General features: G+C 41.6%; 1 protein-coding gene across 9 annotated transcripts in view; it reads right to left on the bottom strand.

Moving 5' to 3' along the window:
• Nucleotides 1-5242: 5242 nt before the first annotated feature.
• The window catches only part of GJC1 (gap junction protein gamma 1), a 40767-nt gene continuing 20924 nt past the window's right edge, over nt 5243-25085 (bottom strand). For 5 of the 9 annotated variants that reach the window (XM_078155964.1, XM_020997669.2, XM_020997667.2 and 2 more), the window contains 3 exons: nt 20731-20838; nt 12846-12921; nt 5243-11559 (listed from right to left, as the gene is read on the bottom strand). In XM_078155964.1, coding sequence (XP_078012090.1) covers nt 10361-11539 — 1179 coding nt within the window. In that variant the 5' untranslated portion in view covers nt 11540-11559; nt 12846-12921; nt 20731-20838 and the 3' untranslated portion in view covers nt 5243-10360. Of the gene's footprint in view, nt 11560-12845; nt 12922-15184; nt 16883-20730; nt 20839-25085 lie in introns of those variants that run through there. The other 4 variants (XM_020997671.2, XM_020997674.2, XM_020997673.2 and 1 more) reach the window with 2 other exon arrangements.

The raw sequence follows: 25085 nt of genomic DNA, 5'->3' as shown, positions 1-25085 counted from the left end.
TCACTGCCTTCTTAGACGAGAATCTGAATTCCTACCGCCTGGACCTTATTTACTCAAGTATTTCCAGGACTTAGGGCTAGAAGAGACCTTAGAGGTCATTTTGTGCCACTCCATTTTTCAGATGAGGAAACTGGGGGCAGGGTTAAATGACCTGCCCTAAGGTCACAGGTGGAGGGCAGAGACGACCCGTGAAACTCAGGTCATCTGTCTCAAAATCCCGGGCTTCTTCCATCAGACCATGCTACTTCTCCCTTAGGTGAATCTCACTGCTCTGGGAACAATAATGATAATGATAATAATAATAATAATAATAATAATAATAATAATAATGATAGCAGCGAGCATTCACATAGTACTTTAAGATATGTAAAGCATTTTACATATCTCATTTGATCCAAGTCGCAAAAACACTCTGAAGGAGATGCTATCAGAATTCCCGTTTCATACTTTCTCTCACGCCATTGCTCCTGCCTTGAATTCTCTCATCCTCTTTGCTTTCACTTCTTTCTATCCTTCAAGGCCTAGCAGAAGTTCCACCTTGAAGCCTATTCCAATTATTCAAGGTTCTGGAGATCTGCTCCTTCCTCTGAATTCCTAAGGCAATTTTGGTGGTTTAAAAAAAATCATTCATCTGGCACTTAGCACATACAACCTTGTACAGCAGGTGGCACAGTGCTTGGGTCTGGAGTCAGGAATCTGGCCTCAGACACTAGCTGTGTGACCCTGGGCAAGTCACTTAACTTTTACCTGCTTCAGTTTCCCCACCTGTTAAATGAGACAAATAAAAGCACCCCCCTTCCAGAGCTGTTACGAGGATAAAATGAGTTAATATTTCTAAAGTGCTTGCATACTTTAAAACACTATGTAAATGCTATTAAATTTTATTTTCATGCTTGTTCTCCTTTCTGGTGAGAGTCTCTGTGGTAAGGGAGCATACTGTACTTTTTTCTGGGCCATACAAATACTACATAATGGATGTTAGCCAATAACTCAGATGTTTCACACTGTTTTGGAATTCTAGGTAGAAAACATTGAAGGCTTCCTAAGTTCTATCTGGTCCACTGCTCCACGATGAATGGTCTGTGCACTCAGGAATGGTCTATGTATGCCTTGTGGGTTCCTCTTCCCTAAGATGTCTAAGATTTATGGGATGCCTAAACTTGTCCAGTGTGCCTTCGGGTTGTGAAATGAGCAAATATAGGGGAGAAATAGACTAAACAAATGCAGTACTGTGCAAAAGCCCAGGAGATGGAAACCTCCTATTTATTCACAAAAAAGGCAGCTCTTCCACTGCACCTATGTGCTTTAACCTAAATCTCCAGGGTCCAATCCTGAGAAAATTGATACTTCGGCCTACATTGAACTCAGTTTTTTGTTTGTTTTTTAGGACTGTGCTAAGGGCTTGAGAGGTATCCTTGTGTATTGAGAATCAGAGGCTCATTACATGCGTGCAAACATCTGACATCTCTCAGATTGATGACAGACTGGAAACACAAAACGAACCTTCTGCAAAACACTTTATACCTTGAAAACGAAGTTAACACAAACTTTTATGTATGCTTTTAAATAAACTAAAATCTGGGAGAGTATGGGCTTTAAAAGCACTTCCAGAAAGCATGGAGTGTAATTGGCGTCAAAATGACAGGACCCACACAATGCTGCAAAGATACAGTGATGACTACCTGCTTGGAACAGGGGCTGGGAGGAAAAAGGGGCATGTTGAATTAAACCACTCGTACAGCCATAGAAAAGGTGGGCTTGGTAATCAGGGAGAACAGTCCAGGTATCCACAGGGTGACTACCTTCTAGTGGGCCAAGTGGGTATACAGTAGCATTTGAGAGGGGACCAGAGAAGAAATGAGATGGTTACTGGGACAACAGGCTCAAAGGAGAATGATGGCCGTTGAGCAATTCACACGCTGTTTACTCCCTTGCTGGATAATTTATATAGTGACAGAATACCCTCCTGTAGGCTTACAGAAGCCAACCCGTGAGCCACTGAGATTCCTTGTGTCTCACAGGAGCATCTCCTAGCCAGTAGCACATTCCCCACCATAATCCTTATGCAAGAAATGGGTGATATTGGTAAGCAGGAGGGTCACCATGTTTAAAGGATTTATCTGAGGATGTCCCGTCCTCTTGCTTTTACTATAGCCTCGAGCCATGCCTGAACAGGAGCACCGAGCTCCTTGATACTTACTTTGGAGCCAGGCAGTATTTCCACAACTTTGCTGGGGCGGGGGAAAGCCCTGCTTGCTTAATAAGGTCTTCTACCCGGCATTACAGGACTAGAAACTTGCACTGAAGGTCAAAAGACGAGCTTTTCTGATGCTTAGCCTGGCAAAAAAACTTTCCATGCCACAACCTTCCACCCCACTCCACCCCTTCAGGTTGACAGGTTAAAGAGTCAATGATTCTTGTAATTAATGGTTCAGCATTCTAATATAACTTTTCATTATAAGTTGGCTGAGTAGTTTAGCTTAGGTCCTGGGGTTCAATTCTGTGTCCCATTTCTGGGCTTGTTTCCTCAGCTGCGGAAAAAGTCATTGGATGATTTTTTTCCAGCTCTAGAAGAACGATGTTTATCTAGGACTCTCAACTAAGCTGCCAAAGGAAATTTCAGTTCCCCAATTCTCACCTAAGTAAATGCCCACCTCCTCCAAGAAGGGGTAATAGATGAAATAAAAGATTAGAATGACATCAGATTCCGTACTTCTCATTTCCCCCCTTCGATCTTCAGGTTCTTGCTCTGGGTTCCAGAATCAAGATTGGTTTAAACAAAAAAATCCCAACTGAGAAGAATAAACCAACCAGTCCAGCCCCTAATCTGCACTCACCTGCCTTCTGGGGCTTTCACCTTCCAAAGTCCTCCGTGCCCATGTGTACAAAAACAATGTCTGCCAGACAGTGTCAGGGATTACAAGGCCTTGGTCACTGCTATTTCCAGCACCTGGGCACAGGATCTAACATCAGACTCCGGAGTGGAAAGATGGGTCAGGCCAAACGGGCCTTTTAATTTCTCGGTGTTCTTAGTACAAAGATAAATTTCCAGTGTAAAAAAAAAATTTCCACATCTAAATCTGTATTTTTCCCCTGGGGTCAGGCCCCAACTGGGTCACTGGATGTGCTTTCAAATCAGTTACGGACAGTTGCCTGGTTTTCCGCCTTGCTCGGAGTTGAAGACTGTCAGCCTCCTCAGCTCTCTGCAATGGCCCCAGGAGACAGAGCCAGGCAAGTGCACTTCTGGGGGTTCAGCTAAGCTTGAAGGGAAGCAGAGGGCTGCCTTCTTGGGTCAGCTTTCCCCTGTGGGGATCCCTAGAGGGGAATCTCTTTTCTGCACCCCCCTCCTCTTACAGTTCTGATGACAGTATTTGGAGGGTAGGCACAAAATGACAAGAATGGATAAAATAAACTCTGATTGGGCTTATTCCACTGCTTGAGGAGATGGGGCTGCGGCTTGAATCAAAAGCCTTCATGGTTTTACCTCTGGCAATGTAGTGAGTTTGAGGGACTTCCCCTTTTCCAATTTCCACAAAGACCTCACTGTGGGAGAGGGGGTGGTGGAATGTGTCCTACAGAGTCCAACCGCAAAAAAGGCTTAATTCACACCTGGGGTGGGACGTTTCTTTCCATTTTGACTGTATGCAGAAGCCAGAGAGCCAGACAGAGATCGTTAAGAAAGCAAGGGAAGACAGGAAATAGCTTCAAGTTCAGGCTACTCTGGGTTAAAGATAATGCTATCAAAAATGTTTTCTCTTCAGGATATGTGCCTCAAGGCTCTGTTACGTTTCTTTTACCTGGATCTCAAATTTAAGATCAAAATCCTACTTTCTGATAACTATCTTTTGATTAGAGCTAAGGAGGTTTGGGCAGCTAGGTGATGCAATGGATACAGCACTGGGCTTGGGGTCAGGAAGACTCTTCTCCATGAGTTCAAATCTGGCCTCAGACACTTCACTAGCTGTGTGACCCTGGTCAAGTCACTTCACCCTGTTTGCCTCAGTTCCCCATCTGCAGAATAAGTTAGAGAAGGAAATGGCAAACCACTCCAGCATCTTTGCCAAGAAAACCCCAAATGGGGTCTGGAAGAGTCGAACGTGACTAACAATAAGGAAAAGGTTTGAATACAAACTGGGGAAGAATCTGGAAACCCAGACAGGAAACCAGTTCCTGCTCTCAGCCCCATCTCTAACTCGTGCTTTACAGGGTTTAGCTTCATACCAAAGGTTCCTACCTCAATCCCGTAAATTCCAAAATAAAAAATGGGTGAACTAATATGTACCACTTAATGAGATATCCATGGAAAGGGTCTGAGGCTTAACATATTTCCTCAGGAACTTTAGGGAAAAAATTGGTTTTAATTCTACAGAGTGCTTAGGAATTCACACATCTGACTTGGACAGCTACCCTCTTGTTCTGGTGTTATACAAGCCCGGTCTTATGGCAAATTAACCTAGGAATCTATAGGAAGCTAATGGAATTAGAAGAACTCAAGGTGCTCCAGAGGCTTCTAAGATACTCTCCCTCCACTGGTTTTTTTTGCCTTTTTATTATTATTTTTTTAACCAAATATGGTTAGGTTGAGTCAGATTTCTCAGAAAGGGATGTGCCTGTTCTATCACTGTTAACTGTTTAGTGGCTCATGGGAAAACAAAGACAATGAAGCCTTTAAAGATGTGGAAGCCAGACCCCCCAAAACACACCCCTTCAACCTTTAACCTTCTTCTTGGAAGAGTCAGAACACCACTGACAATCCTGAACTGCACCATTCCAAACTGGATACCTGCTTATCCACAAACCTCCCTGAGGCACTCTCCAGAATTAAACCACTGAAGATATATACCAGAGATAACAGATATGGAAGATCTGACCTCCTGGTCCCTCCCCTCTACATTTAAACTCCTTCTTCCTACCAAAGATCACTTTCTAACTCCTAATGCCCCAAGCACATTAGCCCAGCCATCCACAGGGGCCGTCTCCGAGGGGCATGGGTGACTTCGGAGCAGTATTCTCAGGCAACCTTTTTCCTCAGGGGATTTTCTGCATAAACATTCCCATTGAGATCAACTTACCCGGAACACTGGAGAAGAGAATTCGGTATCAAATGCTATGACTAAAACCATTAAGTTCTTGGCGGCATTATTTTACACAAAGAATGGGGAAAATCTCAAACACGACATTTTCCGGCAGCTGGATTATTAATGGGTTTCAAGTTTTGGAAAAAAGATGCACAGACCACAAATGAATCTTCTAAACTGTATTTGGAACGGACAAAACATTCTTTCAAAAACAAAACCTTACTGGAGACGAATCCCTGGACACAGGGTTTGCCTCTGCCATAAAGCTTTACATTAACCACAGAGAGAATAAAATCAGAAATGTGTGATCTTTGGTACTGGAATGTTTAGTTCCCCGGCTATTCATGCACTTTCCAATTTTCCGTACACTAAATAACATTAGGTCACTGGTTAACTTAATTGGGTTTTCTGTTTGAATTGCCCTAGGAAGTTGGAAATCCCAGCTAATTTGGTTCAATATTCATTTACTAAGTACAACTATAAATAATTAGTGCCTGAGGTAGAGACTTCCATGAAAGGCTTGTTACAGAAAACATGACTGAGTACAACAGGGGAAAAGATTTCCAATCTTCTCGGAAGTATACAAGCAGACACGGCCCATGGCCCTTACTCAACCAAAGCAAGCAGCCTCATCCTGAAAAAATATAACTTTATTTTTTTTCCTGTAGGGATTCTGGACTGGAGTTGAAAACAATTTCCTTTGGCTGCTTGAATTCTGCAACACTATATATAGTTTTGCTCCTTCAAGGAGTGATTATTACCTGTGAACATGGAACGTGCACGAATGAAAGCCATTTCGCACAACAAAGGAGAAAGAGCTATGTCTGGGCAGTAGCAAATTACAACATTTTAAGGTCTCCAAGATGTGCAGACAGAATGAATGGCAAGCACACTCACTCAGCTTGATGATTCCAAAATTTGATACGGCCAGTAAATTAAGACATTACTGGCATGAATGAACTGGGATTGCCAAACTTTCAGAACTTTACATTATATTCCATTATATCCCTCTTACCAGGCTCTACTTTTTTTTTTTGAAGGGGAAGAATTTTCTCATGGGAATACATGATTAAAAAGGGGTAAAATAAAAGACACTGCCAAGTTCAGCTCATCTCCCACAAAAGTCAGGATTCCACCAACATATGAGGTCTGCTTCCTGAAAGCAAAGCGGTCATGGGTCATTTTAACTGAGCATAAATGTAGCCCCAGACCACATGGGATACTGAACAGGTGAAGAAAAATCCCTCTATATCTAATGCTTCATACCTATCACTCACAGCTGCCAAGAGCCCTGAATCATTACCGTCAGGTAATTAAATCATTAGTCTTACCAAAAGTCCTTCCAAAGGGGAAGGTGAAGTCTAAAATACTTGGCTTTTTATTGAAAGTTAGCTGCCAGCACTCCCCTCCCCCACCTGTTTGTTCTTAGAAAGGGGTGGCATCAGAATGTAATGCAGAGAGCACAAGGGGTGGAAATTCCAGCACCTGGTGGGTGTGCTCAGGTAGAATGCTGCTTCTTAGTAAACCCTTTCTCAGAAAACACTGCTTGGGTTAATTAGGTTTCCCAGGCTGTTGAGTACTGTTACCTGTGGTACTGGAGAGACATTTTGTTATCATTAACCAATTCTTTCAACTGCATTTGTATCTTACAGTTCAAATTCCAGACTCAGACAGATGGCAAAATAATGGTGTCATTTAAAGTTCTCCAGGAGCTCTGGTGAGACCAACCCTTACAACATCCCTGTGAGGTAGGTGAGAGACAGCTATTTTACCCCTGTTTCACAGAGAATATTCCTGGAGCTTGGACAAAGGAACAAAACGATGTGCCCAAGGTTACAACATGAAGAAACGAGAAAGACGAGGAATGTGATGTTAGAATGGGAGCCACAGGTCCCAGGCTAGGGTTTTAGCTAACAAATCACACTCTTTTACCCCCTCCTTCAGACAGATATAGGGGGAGGGCACAAAGATAGTGGAGGTAGGTAAAAGAGAAATACAAAAATAGTTTCCTCAATACACCCAAAGCCTTTGGGGAAAATATAGTCACTGATCGCTCTTGTTCACTCCAACTGTAAGAAACACCTTCGGAGGTAAAGTTTCTTATCACTGAGTGTAATTCCACAGTCAAGGAAACAGTGGCTTCCAAGATCTGATGGTTGCTGAATGAATAATGACTAGAGAACCACGTAAGACCCTTAAACCTTATAAGGCAATAAAATAAAACAGAATTAAAAAAATTAGCATCTAATTCATGGGAAATGTCTGATTTTTCTCATGTTAGCTTTTTTCCTTCAAGACTCACCCAAGAAAAAGGCTTCTTAAATGTTATTTCTCTGATGAGTCTCTTCCCCATTACATTTACACTGATGTCCAAACAAGGTGAATGCTGCACTAGAATAAATGCAACCATGCTTCAAAGACCTAAGTCCTCCACTCTACCACTCCACCCTTCCATTAGGGAAGCATTCCACGGAAGGATGGAGCAGGTTTTGTAAATAGTCAAATCCTGAAGTTCTCCAACAATACGAAAAAACAACCAGAATGGCCTGTCTGAGCAGTAGAGGTGAGTCTGGAATCCTTAACAAGCTAAGAAAAACTGCAACCAGGCTCCACATTAAAGTTAACAAGTAAACTGAGTGACAAGTGCCTTTAATTCTATATACTTTTTTTGGGTGGGAATCACCGTTGGTGGTCCAATGTTTAGTGGGTTAAGTGGGGCTGAGTCCTGTGATCTTTTTGTCAATCTGAGGCAGCTGGGACTGCCCAGGACATACAGGTAGGCTCCTAGAAACACTGAATTATTGGAATGGTTCGGACCCTTCACACAAGCAAAGGCTGAAAGAAAGCCTACTGAGAAACTGGGTACCAACCATCAGGAAATTCATCTCACACACAGAGGTGGAGGGAGGAGACAGTGAGCAGTAGTTATTTTTTAAACCATTACTGTTTCCATCTAAGATGTTCAGAGTCATCCACAAAGTCATCAACGAGGAAATTCAAAAGAGAGAACAGTTCTTGACAAAACAGAGAAGAACCAGGGGCAGGATGGGTACATAATGAGCACTCCAGGCCTCAAACGTCTTTGCCGGGTTCTTGACAACGTACGCCCTTTCTTCCCTGACTGATATTTTCCCTTGGCTTAGCCATTCTGCTCTTCTCTAGGCTTTTTCCAAAATTCCTCCTTCTCCAAGGAAGAGAGCTATGTGGAGCTCTACCATGCCTTAAGGTTAGTGACAGATGAATTAATTAGAGGTAATCCTTCCCTGGCTAGTCTTGGGAAGCTCAAATCTTGCGTATTTTCTTAAAGTGAATGATGATAAATTTCCTTCTTAAGCTTTTGCTTCTAAGGAAACAGCAAGTTTATGTTAGTTATATGTGATATATCTATAGATTACATTTCCGGAATATTCTCCTTTTGTCCTACTTGGTTTTATTTTTGGTTTAAGATGCCTGGAGGACCCAGAGGACGCTCTTCTTTGCTAAGCAGAAAAAAAATGCACCAAAAGTGAACATGAATGGCTAGAAGGTAATTCACATGTTATGATATGTTTTGGACTGCAATGGAGAGAAACAAAAACCCAGTTAAAAAAAAAAAGAGGGCTTGCTTCTCGGACTTCACCAAATGACAGGCAGCTGGCAGGTCTTAGGAGTTACATATAAGGAAACTGAGCTTTGGAGAACTTGGGGCCTGTAGGTGAGGACCCAACAGACATCTCTGGAAATGATCCACTAGAGTAAAAGTCCCTTTGTTTTCCTTTCACTACCAGGTAATTAAAAAAAAAAAAAAGGTTATACACCCTAAGACAAACAACGTGAAAATACCAGCAGGCCAAACATTTTGACATGACCCAGTGCTAAGATCACTGCCCCCTCAAGGCTAAAAATGCACATAAATTATCAGTATCTTACAAATAGGACTGCCTCTTCTTACCAAAAAACAGTACCACAGGCTGTAAACACAGAAAATTCTTCCCTTTTGCATTTACAAACGCCAATTATTTGCCAAAATATCCACAGTATCAGCCTGGATGGGTTTTCTGGCCAGAAAACCCATCCTGGCATGTCACTCTCCCCACCTGGCCAGCGGACAGTTAGAATCCATGGAACGTGGACTCCAGGCTCGCTGGTCTTTTGCAGCCTGAGTAGCTCTAAGTATTATTCATACAAGCAAGGCTGTTTGTATACTTCCTGCTAATATATAAAAATGGAACTGTTTATTACAGGCTTCGTGAGAGGACAGTCAGGTTACAGGAGGGAGACTGAAGGCAATCCAAGCAAGGAATAATTTCTCTCCCTGCTTTCACAGCCCATTCTTCAGGTGTGACTTTGCTTTCTGACAAGGTAAGTAGACACTCCCAGGGAAGCCATGCTATCCAGAGGTAGGCATGCCTCCCTTTGTGCAACAGATGTTGGGCTTAAAAAAAAAAAAGCTGGGTGATTTGAAAAAGAAATTGGATGACATGCTATTGGCATTAGCCAAGCTCACTAACTCCATCAAATCTTTTCATAGAGTGTAGCACTCCCTGCCCCCCACTACTTTACTTCATTTCTTGTAACTCAGGCTTTTCACCTAGCATGTTTGTTTCAGATGGGCACATCTGTACAAGAGGCAGTTTTGAGTATCCGGATAAGACCAATAGGAGCTTGTCTCTGTTGGGGAAGAGTGAAGGAATTTGGCCCAAGTTGCTACAGGGTTTTCTTTTCAAATCTCCAAACTCAGGGCTCCTTCTTGGTCTCCCTCTGTAACTGAAGTCCTCCCTACAGCATGAGGCACTTTTATTAAGAATTGCATCTATTATAACTTTAAACACACGGCAAAAGTCTGCTGGCCAAAGTAATAATAACACTAGCCAAATGCTAGGCGTTATCTATTACAGTTTTTTTTCCTTTAATATAAAAGTATAACTGCAGAGGTCAAATGTACAAATACAAAAGAAAATTAGCATACTAAAAATGTACCATAATACTGTACATAAAAAACTGTTCAACAAGAATGATTTAAATATATCTGTTCTTTTCCAGATCTGGAAGACACAAGGGTAAAGTTCCGTAACCGTGTTATTGCTGAGAACATGTGCCCGGGAACGCTCTGTTTCCCTTCTCTTCCACTCCCCAGTCTCCCCCTCCCGGCCCCAAGTCCCCTGAGCTCGGATCACTGGCCAATGCTAAACCTCCCTGAAGATAACCAGAGCCAAATGTTTACTCAATGGAAGTCATTATTCAGTGAGCCGCTTGCTGCTTACCCTAACGAGGAGAAGCACCAGTTATGGGCCTGGCCAAGATCAGATCCAGACAGAGTTCTTCCCATCCCCGGATTTGCTACTGGCACTGCTTTTGTTGGAGCTGGCTTTGGACTTCTTTTCCCGAGGGCCATGGCGGCTGTTCTGGTGGTTGTAGGCCTGGATGGCGAGGTCCAGGCGCTCCTGGGCCACCTTGATTTCTCGCTGCAGCATCTCCAGGTCTGCGGGGAGGTTCTCCTCGTTGCTTCCGTACTGCTGCTCCTGAGCGATGTTGGCCTTGTTCTGCTTGTAGGCAATCTTGGCATTGGACAGTTCGGTGTACTGGATTTGATCCGGTTTGACCACGATGTTATAGCCGGGCGGAGCAGACGGAGTATTCCAAGTGAAAGGATAATTATAAGCACCTGAATCTTCCAGTTCTCTCCTTTTGCTATTTAGTGAGTCCCGTATAGTCCCAAAGCCCAAGTGGAGCATTTCCCAGATGTTGAGGATCAGACAGAGGCCCGTCACACCATACATTATCAGCAGGAAGATGGTCTTTTCAGTGGGCCTAGAAATGAAGCAGTCTATTTTATGAGGGCAGGGGACTCTGCTGCACACATAAAATGGGCGGACCTGGAAGCCATACAGAAGATACTGCCCCACCAGGAAACCCACCTCAAACAAGGTCCTTGCTAGCAACTGCAGCACGTAAATTTTCATGAGCCCATCTTCCCGAATCCGCCGCCGGCCATCGTGCTTGGGTTTAGGCTGACTCTGCTCCTTGTTCTCTTTTTCACTTTCTAATTCCATCTCTGGGTACATCATGGGGTCTTCCTCATGGTCCTCCTCGGTTTCTTCCAGGCCCCTGTGCTGCTTCCAGCGCATTGCGTAGGGCTTGCTCCGCCCTGCCTTCTTGTCTGCCTCTCCGTGCTCCATCTTGGCAATCTTGTGAATGGCATAGCCCAGATACATCACAGATGGGGTGGCCACAAGGATGATCTGGAACACCCAAAAGCGGACGTGGGACAGAGGGGCAAAAGCATCATAGCAGACGTTCTCGCAGCCCGGCTGCTCTGTGTTGCACACAAATTTGCTTTGCTCGTCGTAATAGATGGATTCCCCACCCACAGCAGTGAGTACGATCCGGAAGACTATCAATATGGTGAGCCAAATCTTCCCCACAAACGTGGAATGGTTGTGGATCTCCTCTAATAGTCGAGTCAGGAAGCTCCAACTCATGGTGACTGGATCGGCTTACCCTGCAGACAAAGAAGGAGACCTCAACAGAGAAATCTGCAAGTGTTTAAAAACTTTAACAAATTCATGTTACCAGGAAGTACAGCAGAACCACTCTCATCCTTATTCAGGGCCAGTTAATCTAAACTCAAGGAACACACATTACAGTGAATCATGGTGTAAATGGAATTTTGCCCTTTATCCCCACTGGCCAATCCAATCCAATTCAGTCTGACCATACGGGTTTACATTTGAATCAAAATGGCCCTGTGTGGTTTGGATGGTTCCAGGTCTTGCCTAGTCTCGAAATTACCGTGGACCTAATTCCAAACTCCGGAGTCAGGCTGGACCTGAAAGGACTTTCAACTTTTTGGCCCTGGTCTGCCCAGACTCCAGAAAACAATATTAGGGATGGTATGAAACCAGACTAATATCAGGAAAGAGAAGAATAAGTGAATCCCCATTTCAGGATTCTATTCAAATTCTGGATTCCAAAGGCATCTAGAATCTGCTAGGTTCTGCTGAAATCTTTTCAATATTCATCATTAGCTGTAAGGTAACTACTAGATGATAAATTCTTTGGCTATGCCAACTTGTGAAACAAAGATCTTTATTTGTTTGTTAAATATTGCAAACTTAACACCATCTGTTTAACATTTAAAACAAGGGTCTAATTGCAATGGTTATCTAATCTTTGTAACTAATACAGATACAAAGGAGCTGGGTTCTTAAAAGAGGACAACAGGTTTCTTAACAGGACCTCATTCCATAGTAAGGGTCAATTAAAAATGAACAAAATAGATTTTCTTTCAGGAGCAGCTGAAATGTGGCACCAGCCAGCAAACTGTTAAGGGGAGCTAAGGAAATGGTACAGCTGGAAATCGTTAGCAACAATCAAGAGTTGAAATTTAAAGACAGAAAGAAACCAAGGGGAGACTCACCCCCCCCCTCTGTGTCCCCTGGCTAGCCTGCCTCATATGGCAGAATTTAGGAACCTGGTTTTGTTTAAAAGACTGCAATGAGTAAATTCAGCAACAGATTCTATGGCCATTTTATAGAATAACAGAAGTTGCATGCAGATGATTACATTTAAACTGTAGTTTCGCTTTGGATATCAAGTACAGGGAATGGGATGGCCCATTTGAAATGACTAGTTAAACTAGGTCTATGTTTTAAGAGAAAAGAGAGAAGAGTTTTCCTTAAAGAAAAATCTAGTCTTGTTCTAAAATTTTTAGACTGATTGCTGCTCCTTTCGGTTACAGATACTTTATCCATTCCACTCAAAGGCAATCTGAACACACATTTTTACCTGTTAGCCAGAACTTTGGTTATGCAGAATACACTTGAAGAATGGATGTTTATCTTGCAGTTCTTCCAGAATCCCACTGAAAGGACAAAAAAGAAAACAAGACAGGGTCTTAAGCCTCCTCCCATAGGTGACAATGAGTTACTAAAAAGTCATATTCAAAAGGCACAAGGAAACAAAGCTTTCATTATACCCAAAGCACTGAAAAGGAAGAGCCTGAATTAGAATTTGAATGTTACATTTCTCTCTCTTTTTAAAACTATATGAGGCAGGACCAATAAAACAGCAGTGAGCTATACACTCTTTTGACACAGCAATCTGTGAAAATATGACATGAAGATGAAACATTTATGAGAAACAGAAGCTGATAAACTCTGTCATCCATAGGAAAACGCCAAAGCAGAGGCAATTCCAGCTCCTTTAAATCAGGTCCCCAAAGGGACCACATGCATCTTTATTCTCTACATTTTTTGGACTAATTCCACTACTTATTATAAACCAACATGTCCTGCTGGGCAAAGAGTAGCCAAATTATTTACCTAAGACACTCCCTACCTAGCTCTTTCTTTGTCACAAAAACATTTCCCAGCAGAAGGTAGCGGGCCTGGCTCCTCCTCTGGCCCCTGCTTGCCCCCTTCCTGGCCAGTGAGTCCCTCATGGGTGCTGTGGTCCTCAGGCCTCCTGGAGTGCTTCCTGCAGTTCTTCTCCCTTCCAGCAGAGAGGGCTTGTGCTACTTCCATCCTCTCTAAGCCCTTGAGTCACCCCTCCCCCTCCAGGGGGCTCCCAGGTCACTGGAGGAGGAGGGGGTGCCTCATGTCACTTGTACCCTGTACTATTTCTCATCCTTCAGTCAATGAGCATTTATTAAATGCCTATTATTTGCTAGGCACTGTAGAGAAACCCCTGTGGTCTGGAGCAGGGGCTCTGAATCTGGGGTCAAAATTTGGGTTTTAAAAAACACTGATAACTGTGTTTTAATATAGTCAGTTTCCTTTGTAATCCTAAGTATTTTGTTTTATTAATTTTAACATATTATTTTGGGAAAGGGTCTGCTGTCCTCACCAGCACCAAAGGAAGGGGTCTACTACACTACAGAGCAATGTTAAGAACCTCTGAGTGATCTAGGGAGCAAGGTGGGGCTGGAGGGTGGATGAGGCATCCAGGTGCAGTGGCAGAAGCAGAAAAGGCCATCGAGGATCTGGCACAACTCACCTCTGAGCCCAGGGAACCAAGAAAGCTCAGGCACCGAGAGGGGACTGGAAACCTGGTACCTCAAGTTGAGGTTCATAAATTAAAGATGAAACCTTTAAGGCAAGGTCACTGACCTGGATCAGCAAGCCTGGACTCTTTACAACTAAAGGTTAAAGAGTGAATTTGTATCAGAGACCTTGGGCCAGTCTTTTAACTTCTCTAGGCCTTCTTTTCCTCATCTGAGCTATAAGATCTGAGGCCCTCCTTCCCAGCTCCATCATTCTATGACTCTGGCTGCTGGAGGTCTGAAGCAAAGCATGTAAAAAGTCCCAAGAACTTACAGTAAAAGTTAAGAAATAAAAAACAGGAAGGCTTCTGAATGATTTCCAAAGGCCCATAAAGAGGTTAATGTGGAAGAAACTTTCTACATTTCTGACATCTACATATGGAAGAAAGTTTCCGAAGTTTTGGCAACTACACATCTGAATATATGGGACTGTCAATGTTTCCATATATGGGAGAGGTAGTAACATTTCACTAAAAGAGTCTAGAGACCACGACTCTATCCTTGGCTCTACCACTAACTAGTTTCAGGATATTGGGCAAATCACTTCCCCTTATGGGCATAGGATTCTTCATCTGCAAATAAAACTGGGGGCCAGACTACTTTCTAAGGTCACTTCTTGCTCCAAGGATCTATGACTTTAGCCATGTCTATACAGAAATTGAGAAGAGATTACATCCCTTAAACATTGAGGGGGAGTTTGGTGCTCTTTAAACTGGAGTACCAGAATGCTATAGTCAAATAAACCATCATGGGAGCAAATGGCTTCATCGTGGCCCCAGATGTATCGATGGGGCTAGTCCAACTGGCAATTCCAGGCATGGTTTCCCCAAGGGCCCCCAACCTTTCTCTATTAAAACCACACACAGTGAAGAACCATTTTAATTATTTAAATGTGATACATAGCAGGTTTCTAACAAAGCCCTCTAAAAATGCTGACACCTATACACAGGGTCCCTCCCAAATGACCAAATGTCAGCTATAGCAAAACTCTTCCCTTTTAAAAACTATTAAAAAAAATCCTACTAACTCCAGTAAGCCTTCAAACAATACACCAGCAAACATTTATTAAGCACCTACTACATACCAGGCACTATGCTAAGTGATGGGGATACAGAATCAAACAGTCGCTGTCCTCACGAATCTTACATCCTAGTGGAGGAGATAGGTACATATGTAGGTACATACACAACATAGACAAAGCAGGCACCTGCTAACCTTGTATGGGAAAACACGGGAAGCTGGGGGTCAGGGCTGGGGCAAGATAGACAGACTGGGAAAGGCCTCCTAGAGAAAGCACTTGAACTGAGTCTTTTTTCCCCATTTTATTTGCTCTGAACTAAACAGACACCAAATAAAATGAACATTTCACGTACACTGTGAAACAGAAGGGTAGGATTGTCCATAAAAGTATGACACTTTCATGTAGAGCTTGTTTTTGTTTTTAATTAATATGATAGATTCAACACATGTGCATTTCTAAGCTGTCTCACTTGTCTGATTCCTTTTAGTCTTTCTTTTGTTTTCTTCTCATTTTAATTTTTATTTGGGGGGAACTTATCCTTTATTCCCCTCTCCTTGTATCCTTCCCAGTTGAAAGAAAAATGACATAAACCTTTCAACAAATATGCACTGTCGGGCAAAGCAAATTTCCACATTGGTCATGTCCAAATATGTACGCCTCTGTCAGATGTGGGAAGAACGCTTCACCACCAGCCCTCTGGTGGAGTTGCTGGTTTTTGCACTGACCAGAACTGAACTCCCTCAAGAAGGCTGACCATTCTCAGAAGTAAAGGTGAGAAGAGAGAGCATTCCAAGTGAGGGTCACACAGTGTGAAGGCATGGAGGAGGATGGAGCTGGGCCAGAATGGCTGGAACGAAGTGTGCCTGGGAGTGGAGGAACGTGTCAGAAGACTGGAAGGAAAGGAGAGAGACAGGTGAGGAGAGCTTTACGTCAACAGAGTTTCTATTTGATCCTAGGGGTAACAGGGAAACACTGCAGTTCGAGTTGGGGGTGACATGGTGAGACCTAAACCACATCATTTTGGTCACCATTAGAGTGGAGAAAAGGGGATGAATATGAATCATAAGAGCCAGAAATAATAAGATATGGCAACTGATTGGACATGTGGGGGGGAAATGATAGTTAGAAGTCAGGGATGATTCAGAGGTTGTCAACCTGGATGACTGGAAAGTGGTGCTCTCAGTCGGGCTCAATAGGGAAATCCAGAAGATCGGTGGGGTTAAAGGTAAAGGAAATGAATTGTTTTACACATGTTGAATTTCATTTGTCTGTGGGATACCTAGTTGGAAACATACAATAGACAATACAGCAGGTGATTCAGAGTTAGAGCTCAGGAGAGAGACTAGGGATGGCTATGTAAGATCTAAGAGTCATTTGCATAGAAACAATTGAACATATGGGAGCTGATGAAGTCATCAAGACAGAATAAGAGACAGCAGAGAAAGCATTTCTGGACAGAGACTGTGGCAGAGAGAGGCACCCACTATTAAAACGTGTGACATCAATATTGTTCTATCAAAGGAGATTGAACAGAATTAGTAGGAATAGCACCAAGAGAGCAATTATCACAAAAATTCATAGATATGAGAGCGTCTGGGAGCCGACAGAGGTCAATAATGTCAAGTTATGGCAGAGAGGTCACACCACTTGTAATCCCCAACCTCTCCACCGAGAAAAGGAAGCATATTCCACCATCAATCATCTATAAATGACATTGGTCAATGCATGTGATAAGAATTCTATTATTCTTTTAGTGTTGTAGTCATTTGCATTACTATAATCACATATTATTTTCCTGACTCTGCTTTCTTCACTCTGTATCAGTTCTTCCAAGTCTTCCCCATTCTCTTAATTCTTTACCCCACAATAATATTCCATCATCTCCATACGCTACTATTTATACAGGCAGTTGCCAGTCAATACACATAGATTTTTCCTCATATTTTTGCTACTACTACAAAAATGTTTTTATGCATATTTCAGCATATAAGAGACCTTTCTGTCACCAACTTCATCAGGGTATGTATGCTCTGCTATCAGATGATGGGATCAAAGAGCATGAACAGTTTAGTAACTTTTCTAACATAATTCCATATTGTTTTCCAGAACAGTTAGATCAATTTATAGTTTCTTTTTTTCTTTTCTTTTTTTTTTTGGTGAGGCAGTGGGGGTTAAGTGACTTGCCCAGGGTTACACAGCTAGTAAGTGTCAAGTGTCTGAGGCCTGATTTGAACTTAGGTCCTTCTGACTCCAAGGCGGGAGCTCCATCTACTGTGCCACCTAGCTGCCCCTAGTTTGTTTTTCTTTAGCCTCTCCAACACTGGATTTTGCCATGCCCTAAGACTATAAATTGTAGAAAGGGTATACTGGTAAAAGTTTATATATTTGTGTAAATTCCCTATACATTTTGGATGTCATGCTTATCAGAGACACTTGAAAAGACTTTTGCCTAAACCACTGCTTTTCTTCTTATTCTAGTTGCACTGATTTTGTTTGTGCAAAAGTTTTTATATGCTAATTGAAATTGTCTTTTGTAATAACCTCTATCTTTTGCTTATCATATGAATTCTTCCCCTAACTATAGTTCTGTCAAGTAGCTGCCTTACTCTACATTTCAGAACTCTTTGACAGCATCTCCCATTCTCTCATCTTTTACTGCAGGCTCTCACATAGGGTTGGATTTAGGCCTAGCCCATCCCCTTCAATTTCTTACAGAAGATCATATCCATCATCATCTCTAATTTTCTATCCCTCCATATTTACAGGCTTCCTCTGATGCTTACAAACATGCCCAGGTCTCCCTCATTCTTAAAAATATTTCACTCCATCCCAACATTCCACAAAGCTATCTCCTTATATCTCTCCTCCTTTTCACAGCCAAACTTCACAATTTTTAAATAAAATCCTGTAAAACATACCATATAGCTAATTGTACAAAAAAATGTTCATTACGAACAAGTTGGATTTATTCCAAGGGCAAAAGGATGATTCAAGATTAGAAAAACAATCAATACAATTAATCATATTAAAACCCAAAATATCTAAAGTCATATGATTATCTTAAGAGTTGCAGGGGCAGCTAGGTGGCACAGTGGACAGAGCTCCAGCCTTAGAGTCAGGAGGACCTGAGTTCAAATCTGAATTCAGACACTTGAAACTTACTAGCTGTGTGACCCTGGGCAAGTCACTTATCCCTCAATTGCCTCACCAAAAAGAAAAAAAAGTTGCAGAAAAAGCTTTTGACACAGTGAAAAACTCATTTATATCAAGACCCTACAAAGAAGTTGAATTAAAGGATCTTTTTTTTAATCATAAAAAGTATGTATCTAAAACCAAAAGCAAGTATCCTATGCAATGGGGGCACAATGGAGCATAAGGATGCCCTCTCTTCCTGATATTTTTATTTGATATTGTTCTAGAAATGCTAGAAGTCACAATAAAATATAAATGTAAGTAAAGAGGAGGTAAAACTATCCTTTGCTGACATGATAATTTACATAGAAATAAAACCTAAATAACTAGAAGAACTGTAAGCTCTCATGGCTAGTTCTTGCCAATATGATACAAATGACCAAAGTTAGTTTATAGTTTTAATGCTATACCAAATTATCAAAGAGATACTTTATAGAACTAGACAAAAAAAAAGTTCATTTCCAGGAGCAAAAGATCTAGAATATTTAGGGGAGATAATGGACAAATGTAGGAATTGAAGGGAAATACCACTTCCAAATCTCAAACTACATTTTAAAACACTGTTATCAAACCATTTAGCGTTAGTTAAAAAATAGAGAAGTAGATTAATGCAACAGACTAGACAAGTGAGAATTAAAAATAATGAAACTAAATCACCTAGTATTTGACAAACATAAAACAACAAATTACTTAAGGAAAGAACTTCCTGTTTGATAAGCCTCTGGGAAAACAGTCTGGCTGAAATTAGCCTTAGACAAATACCTCATACCATATTCTACAATAAATTTTAAATGGATACAAATCATATCATGAAGATCACCCCCTCTTCGCACTCCTTTGCAGTGGAATGGAAAACCACTTGTCTCATGATCTATTTTGCTAGTTTTTTCCCTTCCCTTGTAATCTGTCTTCTGACCTCATCATCCAACTGAAACTATTCTTTCTCTGAGGAAGAGGTCGAAAGGGAATGTATTCCAGGCATGGGGGGATGAACGATGCAAAGCAGTGGGATGGGGAAATAGAACAGCGGGAAATTTGGTTGGATCTTGGAATGGGTGATGTAGATTTTATTCTGGAGGCAATGGAGTTGGCTGAGTAGGAGAACAACATGGTCAGTCAGTGCTTAAGGAAAATTATTTTGACAGCAGGGTGTATGATGGACTGGCGTGTGAGAGACAGTCTGAGGCAAGAACAATTAGGAGGTGGATACAATAATCTAGGCAGGAGCTGAACTAAGGCAATAGGCTGGGTTAGTGGGGAAAAGGGGTGGCATGCGAGAGATGTGAAGGTAGAAATGACAATATGTGACAGCTGGGATGAGAGAAAGGAAAGGAGTCAAAGATAATATCAAGGTTACAAGTCTGAGTCACTGGAAGGACAGTGGTGCTTTCGACAGAAAGAGAAAGTATGGAAGAGAAGGGTGGTTAGGTGAAAGATAATGAGTTCAGTTTTAGACACAATTCACTTTCTTTACTCTCAAATCTCCCTGTTTGTGGTCTCCCATACTATTGCTATTGAAGACACCACCATTCTTTCAGTTACACAGAGTCACAACCTTCACTTTTATTATTTATTTACTAGCCTCCTTACTTCAATCTACCCTTCACAAAGCTGCCAAAGTGATTTCCTTTTTTATTTTAACATTTTCAATGAACAAAAATCTATTTTCCCTCCCTCCCACCTTTCCATTTTGAAAAACAAAATAAAGAAAAGCAAAACACCTGTAACCAATATGTATAGTCAAGCAAAACAAACTTATGTATTGATCACATCCAAAGAATACTGATCTCAACCTGCACCCTAACTCCACTGTCTCTCTGTCAGGAAGAGGTCAGCATGTTTCATCACGGTCCTCTGGAATTGTGGTTGGTTACTGTGCTGTTCAAAGTCCTTACATCTTTCAAAGTTGTTTGTCTTTACAATGTTGTTATTACACAATCTGTTCTAGTTCTGCTCACCTCATTCTGTATCAGTTCATACAAGTTTTTCCAGGTTTCTCCGTTCTCTAACACATTTATTTATTATAATGCAATAGCACTCCATTACATTCACATTTTGTTCAGCCATTCCCTGAAGGACATTCCCTTAGGTTCCAGTTCTTTACCATCACAAAAAAAGCTGCTATAAATATTTTTGGATACATGGGTCTTTTTCCCCTTCCTCTGATCTCTTTGGGGATATAGGCCTAATAGTGGTACTAGTGGATCAAAGGATAGTAATTTTTTTGAGCACAGTTCCAAATCGCTTTCCATAATGGCTGGACCAATTCACATTTCCATTGCTTTTCCTTTAAAAATCTTTTAGATTTAAATTTGTTTTTCTATTTACAAACATTTATTTCCTTTCCAAACTGGGGGGGGGAGGCAATAAAACAAAATTCTTTTAGTAAATATGCATAGTTAAGCAAAACAATTTACCGCATTTGGCCATGTCCAAAAACATGTATCGCCTTCTGCATCTTGAGTCCATCACGTCTTGGTCAGGAGGTGGGAAGTAGGGTTCATGCTTGGTTCATTATCAATCCTCTGGAATCATGAGTGGTCATTGCATTGATCAGAGTTCTTAAATCAAAATTTCCTAAATGTAGGTCTGATCATAAAACCCGCCTATACAGTAAATAAACTCCAGTGTCTTCCTATAACCTCTAGGATCAAATATAAACTTCCATGTTTTGAATTTAAAGCTTTTCCTATTCTATCCTTATCGTCTTTTTACACAGTACCCCCCCCCCGACACTCTATGGTTCAGCCATACTGGCCTACTGCTGCTGCTTTTCCTCAAACAACGATCTGATCTCATGCCAACAGTGCTCTCCCTACTCGCCTCCACCTCCTGGGATTCCTGCCTTCTTTCAAGATTCAGCTCCAGCAGCACCTTCTGCAGGAGGTCTTTACTGATGCCTCAGATGTTAGTGCCCCACTTCCTTCTGTTACTATTTAATTATCTTGTATGTTCTCATTCATCTACATGTTGTCTCTAGCATTAGAATGTAACCTACTTGAGAGCAGGAACCATTTTTGCTTTTCTTTGTATCCTCAGCACAGCACAGTGCTTGGCAAATAGTCAATTCTTATAGACTGACTGATTGTGTGACTGTGCGAAGTCTCTTCACCTGTTTCCTCAGGGTCCTTATGAGGAAAGTGCTTAGTGATGTGATACGGTGTGGTGGAAAGCACACTGGATTTGGAATCAAAAGACCTGAGTTTAAATCTCATATCTATACCTATGTGACACTAGTCCAGCCAGTATTCTCATCTAAAAATGGGATTGGACTGGACAATTTCTAAAAGCCTCTTCCATGCCTTAATCTATAAAAGTGAAAATCCTTAGAGCTTATTATATTCTATGTAAAATCATCATTAATTTAAGAAAATTGATCCAGACCTGTATTACCAGAAAAAGTCCATAGGCCCATGTGAAAAGATGATGGAAATAAATCAATGAAAGATAATGGAGACGTAAATTTAAACAAATTGGGGGGGGGAAGGGAATGTAATGCTCTTTCATGTTAAAAAAATTTAAATAAAGTCAATATAAGGAAGGGAAAAAAGCACCCTATAAGAACTTTATACCATAGAATTCTCATGGAAGAGAAACATTTCCTTGCTCAGCAGGGAAATCCAATCTCTCCATGAAGCCCAAAGCAACAGAGAAGCATCAAAAGCAAAAAGACAAAATGATGATCCTATTCAGACCCCTATCTTCCAACAACAGGTGACAATGTAGAAACTTTAAAAAAAAAAGTCAAAAAACACAATGAAAGTAGGGCAGTAACTGAAGACAAATGCATCATGACATCACCAATCCTAGGTACTATTTGATATTCCCCATGGAATTCTCTGCTATCTCTTCCACTCTCCTGACGCTAAGTATAAAATGACAGAATCACAGAATCCTGAGAGTTTATTTGAGCAGACATCTAGTTCAATCCATACCCCAAAGGCCTCCCCACTGTAACATACCTGGCCAGTGATCATCCAACCTCTTTGTGAAGACCTCTAAGGGGAGGAAACCCACCTCTTGAAGCAGCCCATTCCACTTCTGAAAAGCTGATTGTTAGAAAGGTTTTCCTGACTCTGACTGTTAGAAAGCATTAATCATTAGGATGTTTTCTCTCATTTCCCATGAGCTTACAGCAGCTCAGCAGTTACACTGGCCACTTGTTTCAAGATGTGTGGATGTAGTTAATTCACTTGGGCAAGGTGTCTTGAATTCATCAAGATCAGCTAGTTACATTCTTACAATCTCCTCACTTATCTTGGACATCAACTCTTTTTTTTCTTTTTTTCTTTTGGCTAGGCAATGGGGTTAAGTGACTTGCCCAGGGTCAGACACCTAGTAAGTGTCAAATGTCTGAGTCCAAGTTTGAACTCAGGTTCTCCTGACTTCAGGGCCAGTGCTCTATACATCACGCCACCTAGTTGCCCTGGACATTAACTCTTTGTTAGACATTTGCTTCATCATTAACAGTAATAGAAGTCAGAGGAAGGAGCTATTTTGCAAGAAATATGGTTTAAGATCCCAAGAAATGGAGGGAAGAAGGAGCAGCATACACAAGGTCATAAAGGCATATTGGATGAGTATAGCCTGTATGTGTGGACAGTAAGGAGATTAATAATAATGGCCAACATTTATATATTCTTATATGTACTATGTGCCAGGCACTATTCTCATTGCTTTAAAATTATTATCTCATTTGAGCCTCACAACAACTCTGGAAGGTGGGTGCTGTTTTAGGTAACAGTTAATAAATTGACTGTAGATAAAATTAAAACCCTCATTTTACAGATGAGAAAGGTGAGGCAAACAGGTGAAGTGACTTTCCTAGGATCACACAGCTAGAAAGTGTGCGATGGCAGATTTGAACTCAAGTCTTCCTGACTCTAGATCTAGTACCCTATCTATCCACTGCAACACCTAGCAATCTGAGGTGTGTTTAATGGGGGGGGGGATGACAAAATTTGATCATAGACAAGATTCAGGGGATAAAGGAGAGGGAAGAGTCAAAAATAACTATAAGGGTTTTTTGTCTTGGACTGAGGGAATATTGGTGCCAGTTACAGAGGAACCTATTGAGGGGCAAAAATGAGGTCACTTTGACATGACTAAGTTTGAGCAGGACATCCCCGTAGAGATAGTTCTGTACACCACTGACTATGTAGGACTGGAGTTACAGGTAAGAGTGCAGAATTGGTGATTTGAGAGTCATCTGAATAAAGGTAATCACTGAGGCTATGGAAATTGAAATGCTCAGAGAGGGAATAAAGGACAGAGTCTCAGAAGATGGCGCAGGAGGGTGGGAGGAGTTTGAGAAGACAAAACAGTAGCAGTCCTAGAGGTGGGAAAACCCTCCAGACCATAAAAAGTGCTTTGTCAAGGAAATGAAGGGACAGCCGGAGCTTGCAAAATAGCCCCTTCCTCTGACTTCTATTACTGTTAATAGCACTACCATTTCCCCAATCATCCAGGATCCAAACTTTGGAGTCATCTCTGACTTTCCTTTCCCTCAAGTCCCACATCTGGTCAGTCACGGAGTGAGCAGTAATTCTTCCATCCTATCTCCTTTCAGTCTCTTCTTCCTATTCTTATCGCTATCACCCTAGTTCAGAACCGAAAGAGAACCTCTTACTTGGAAGCCTCTCTGTCTCTCCCCTCTACCCTTCAAATGTATTTACATGAAGTCACCAGGTTGTCTTCCTCAAACATTTACTTTTAGCATAAACAAAGAAAGTCAAGGAGGCAGAAATGAGTGTGAGTTATATCTGTGTGGAAGAAGAGTAAATGGACCTTCCTAACTCAAAGTGAAAGGTAACAAAGATCCTTAAAGTCTCTTTGAAACTCTAAAATTCTATAATTCAATCTAAGTCTCCTGCTTAAAAGCCCCCAATAACTCAGTACTGCCCAGCAGACAAACCCTAAATTTCTCAGGCTGGCATTCAAGGCCCTTGTTAATGTAGCCCCAAGCTATTCTTCCAGACCAATTTGCTACCACAAACCAACTGAGCCATTCACCATGCCCTGAAACATGTCTTTTTGACTTCTTGCCCCCATTCTTTGCTTATGCTAGCCTCCCTACCTAGCAAGCTCTGTCCTTCTGGAACTGGCAGGCATCCTTTAAGGTTCAGCTCAGATCCGATCCAACCTACCCCATAAAGCCTCACACTGATGAAAACATACATTCATTAAAGAATGTAAGTATATATCTTATACTTTCAACTAAGCTCCCAAAGGGCAGAGTCCACCTATACAGATATATACATAGATGTAATACACACACACACACACACACACACACACACATACACGACTTGAACATAAGTCACTAAATATTTGTTAAATGAATAAAGTACAGAATGATAGAAATACAAAAGCTGGCCCAAGCATACCTCACTTCACACCCAGACTTACATAAGTCTCCTAGCTAACTACAGGCTTTTTTCCCTATTTGAATTTCACAAACTCTCGATCCCCAAGCTGCCAGTGGCATTCCCCAGCCCATTACTTGGTTATGTATTTTGTCTCTATTTATAAGTGTAGTGTAGCTCTGATAAAGTGTAAGCTCCTTAAGGGCAGGGTCAGTTTTATGTTTGTCTTTATATCCTAGCAAAAACTGCCCGGCTCACATAGCAGGTGCTTAATAAATTTTGTTGTTCAGTCATGTCTGATTCTTTGTGACCCCATTTGGGGTTTTCTTGGCAAAGATACTCAAGTGGTTTGCTATTTCCTTCTCCAGCTCATTTTATAGATGAGAAAAGTGAGGCAAACAGGGTGA

This window comes from Phascolarctos cinereus, unplaced genomic scaffold (assembly GCF_003287225.1).
Source record: "Phascolarctos cinereus isolate Bilbo 61053 unplaced genomic scaffold, phaCin_HiC Scaffold_5;HRSCAF=322, whole genome shotgun sequence".
Lineage (NCBI taxonomy): Eukaryota > Metazoa > Chordata > Mammalia > Diprotodontia > Phascolarctidae > Phascolarctos > Phascolarctos cinereus.
This window is presented reverse-complemented; position numbering and strand designations above follow the sequence as displayed.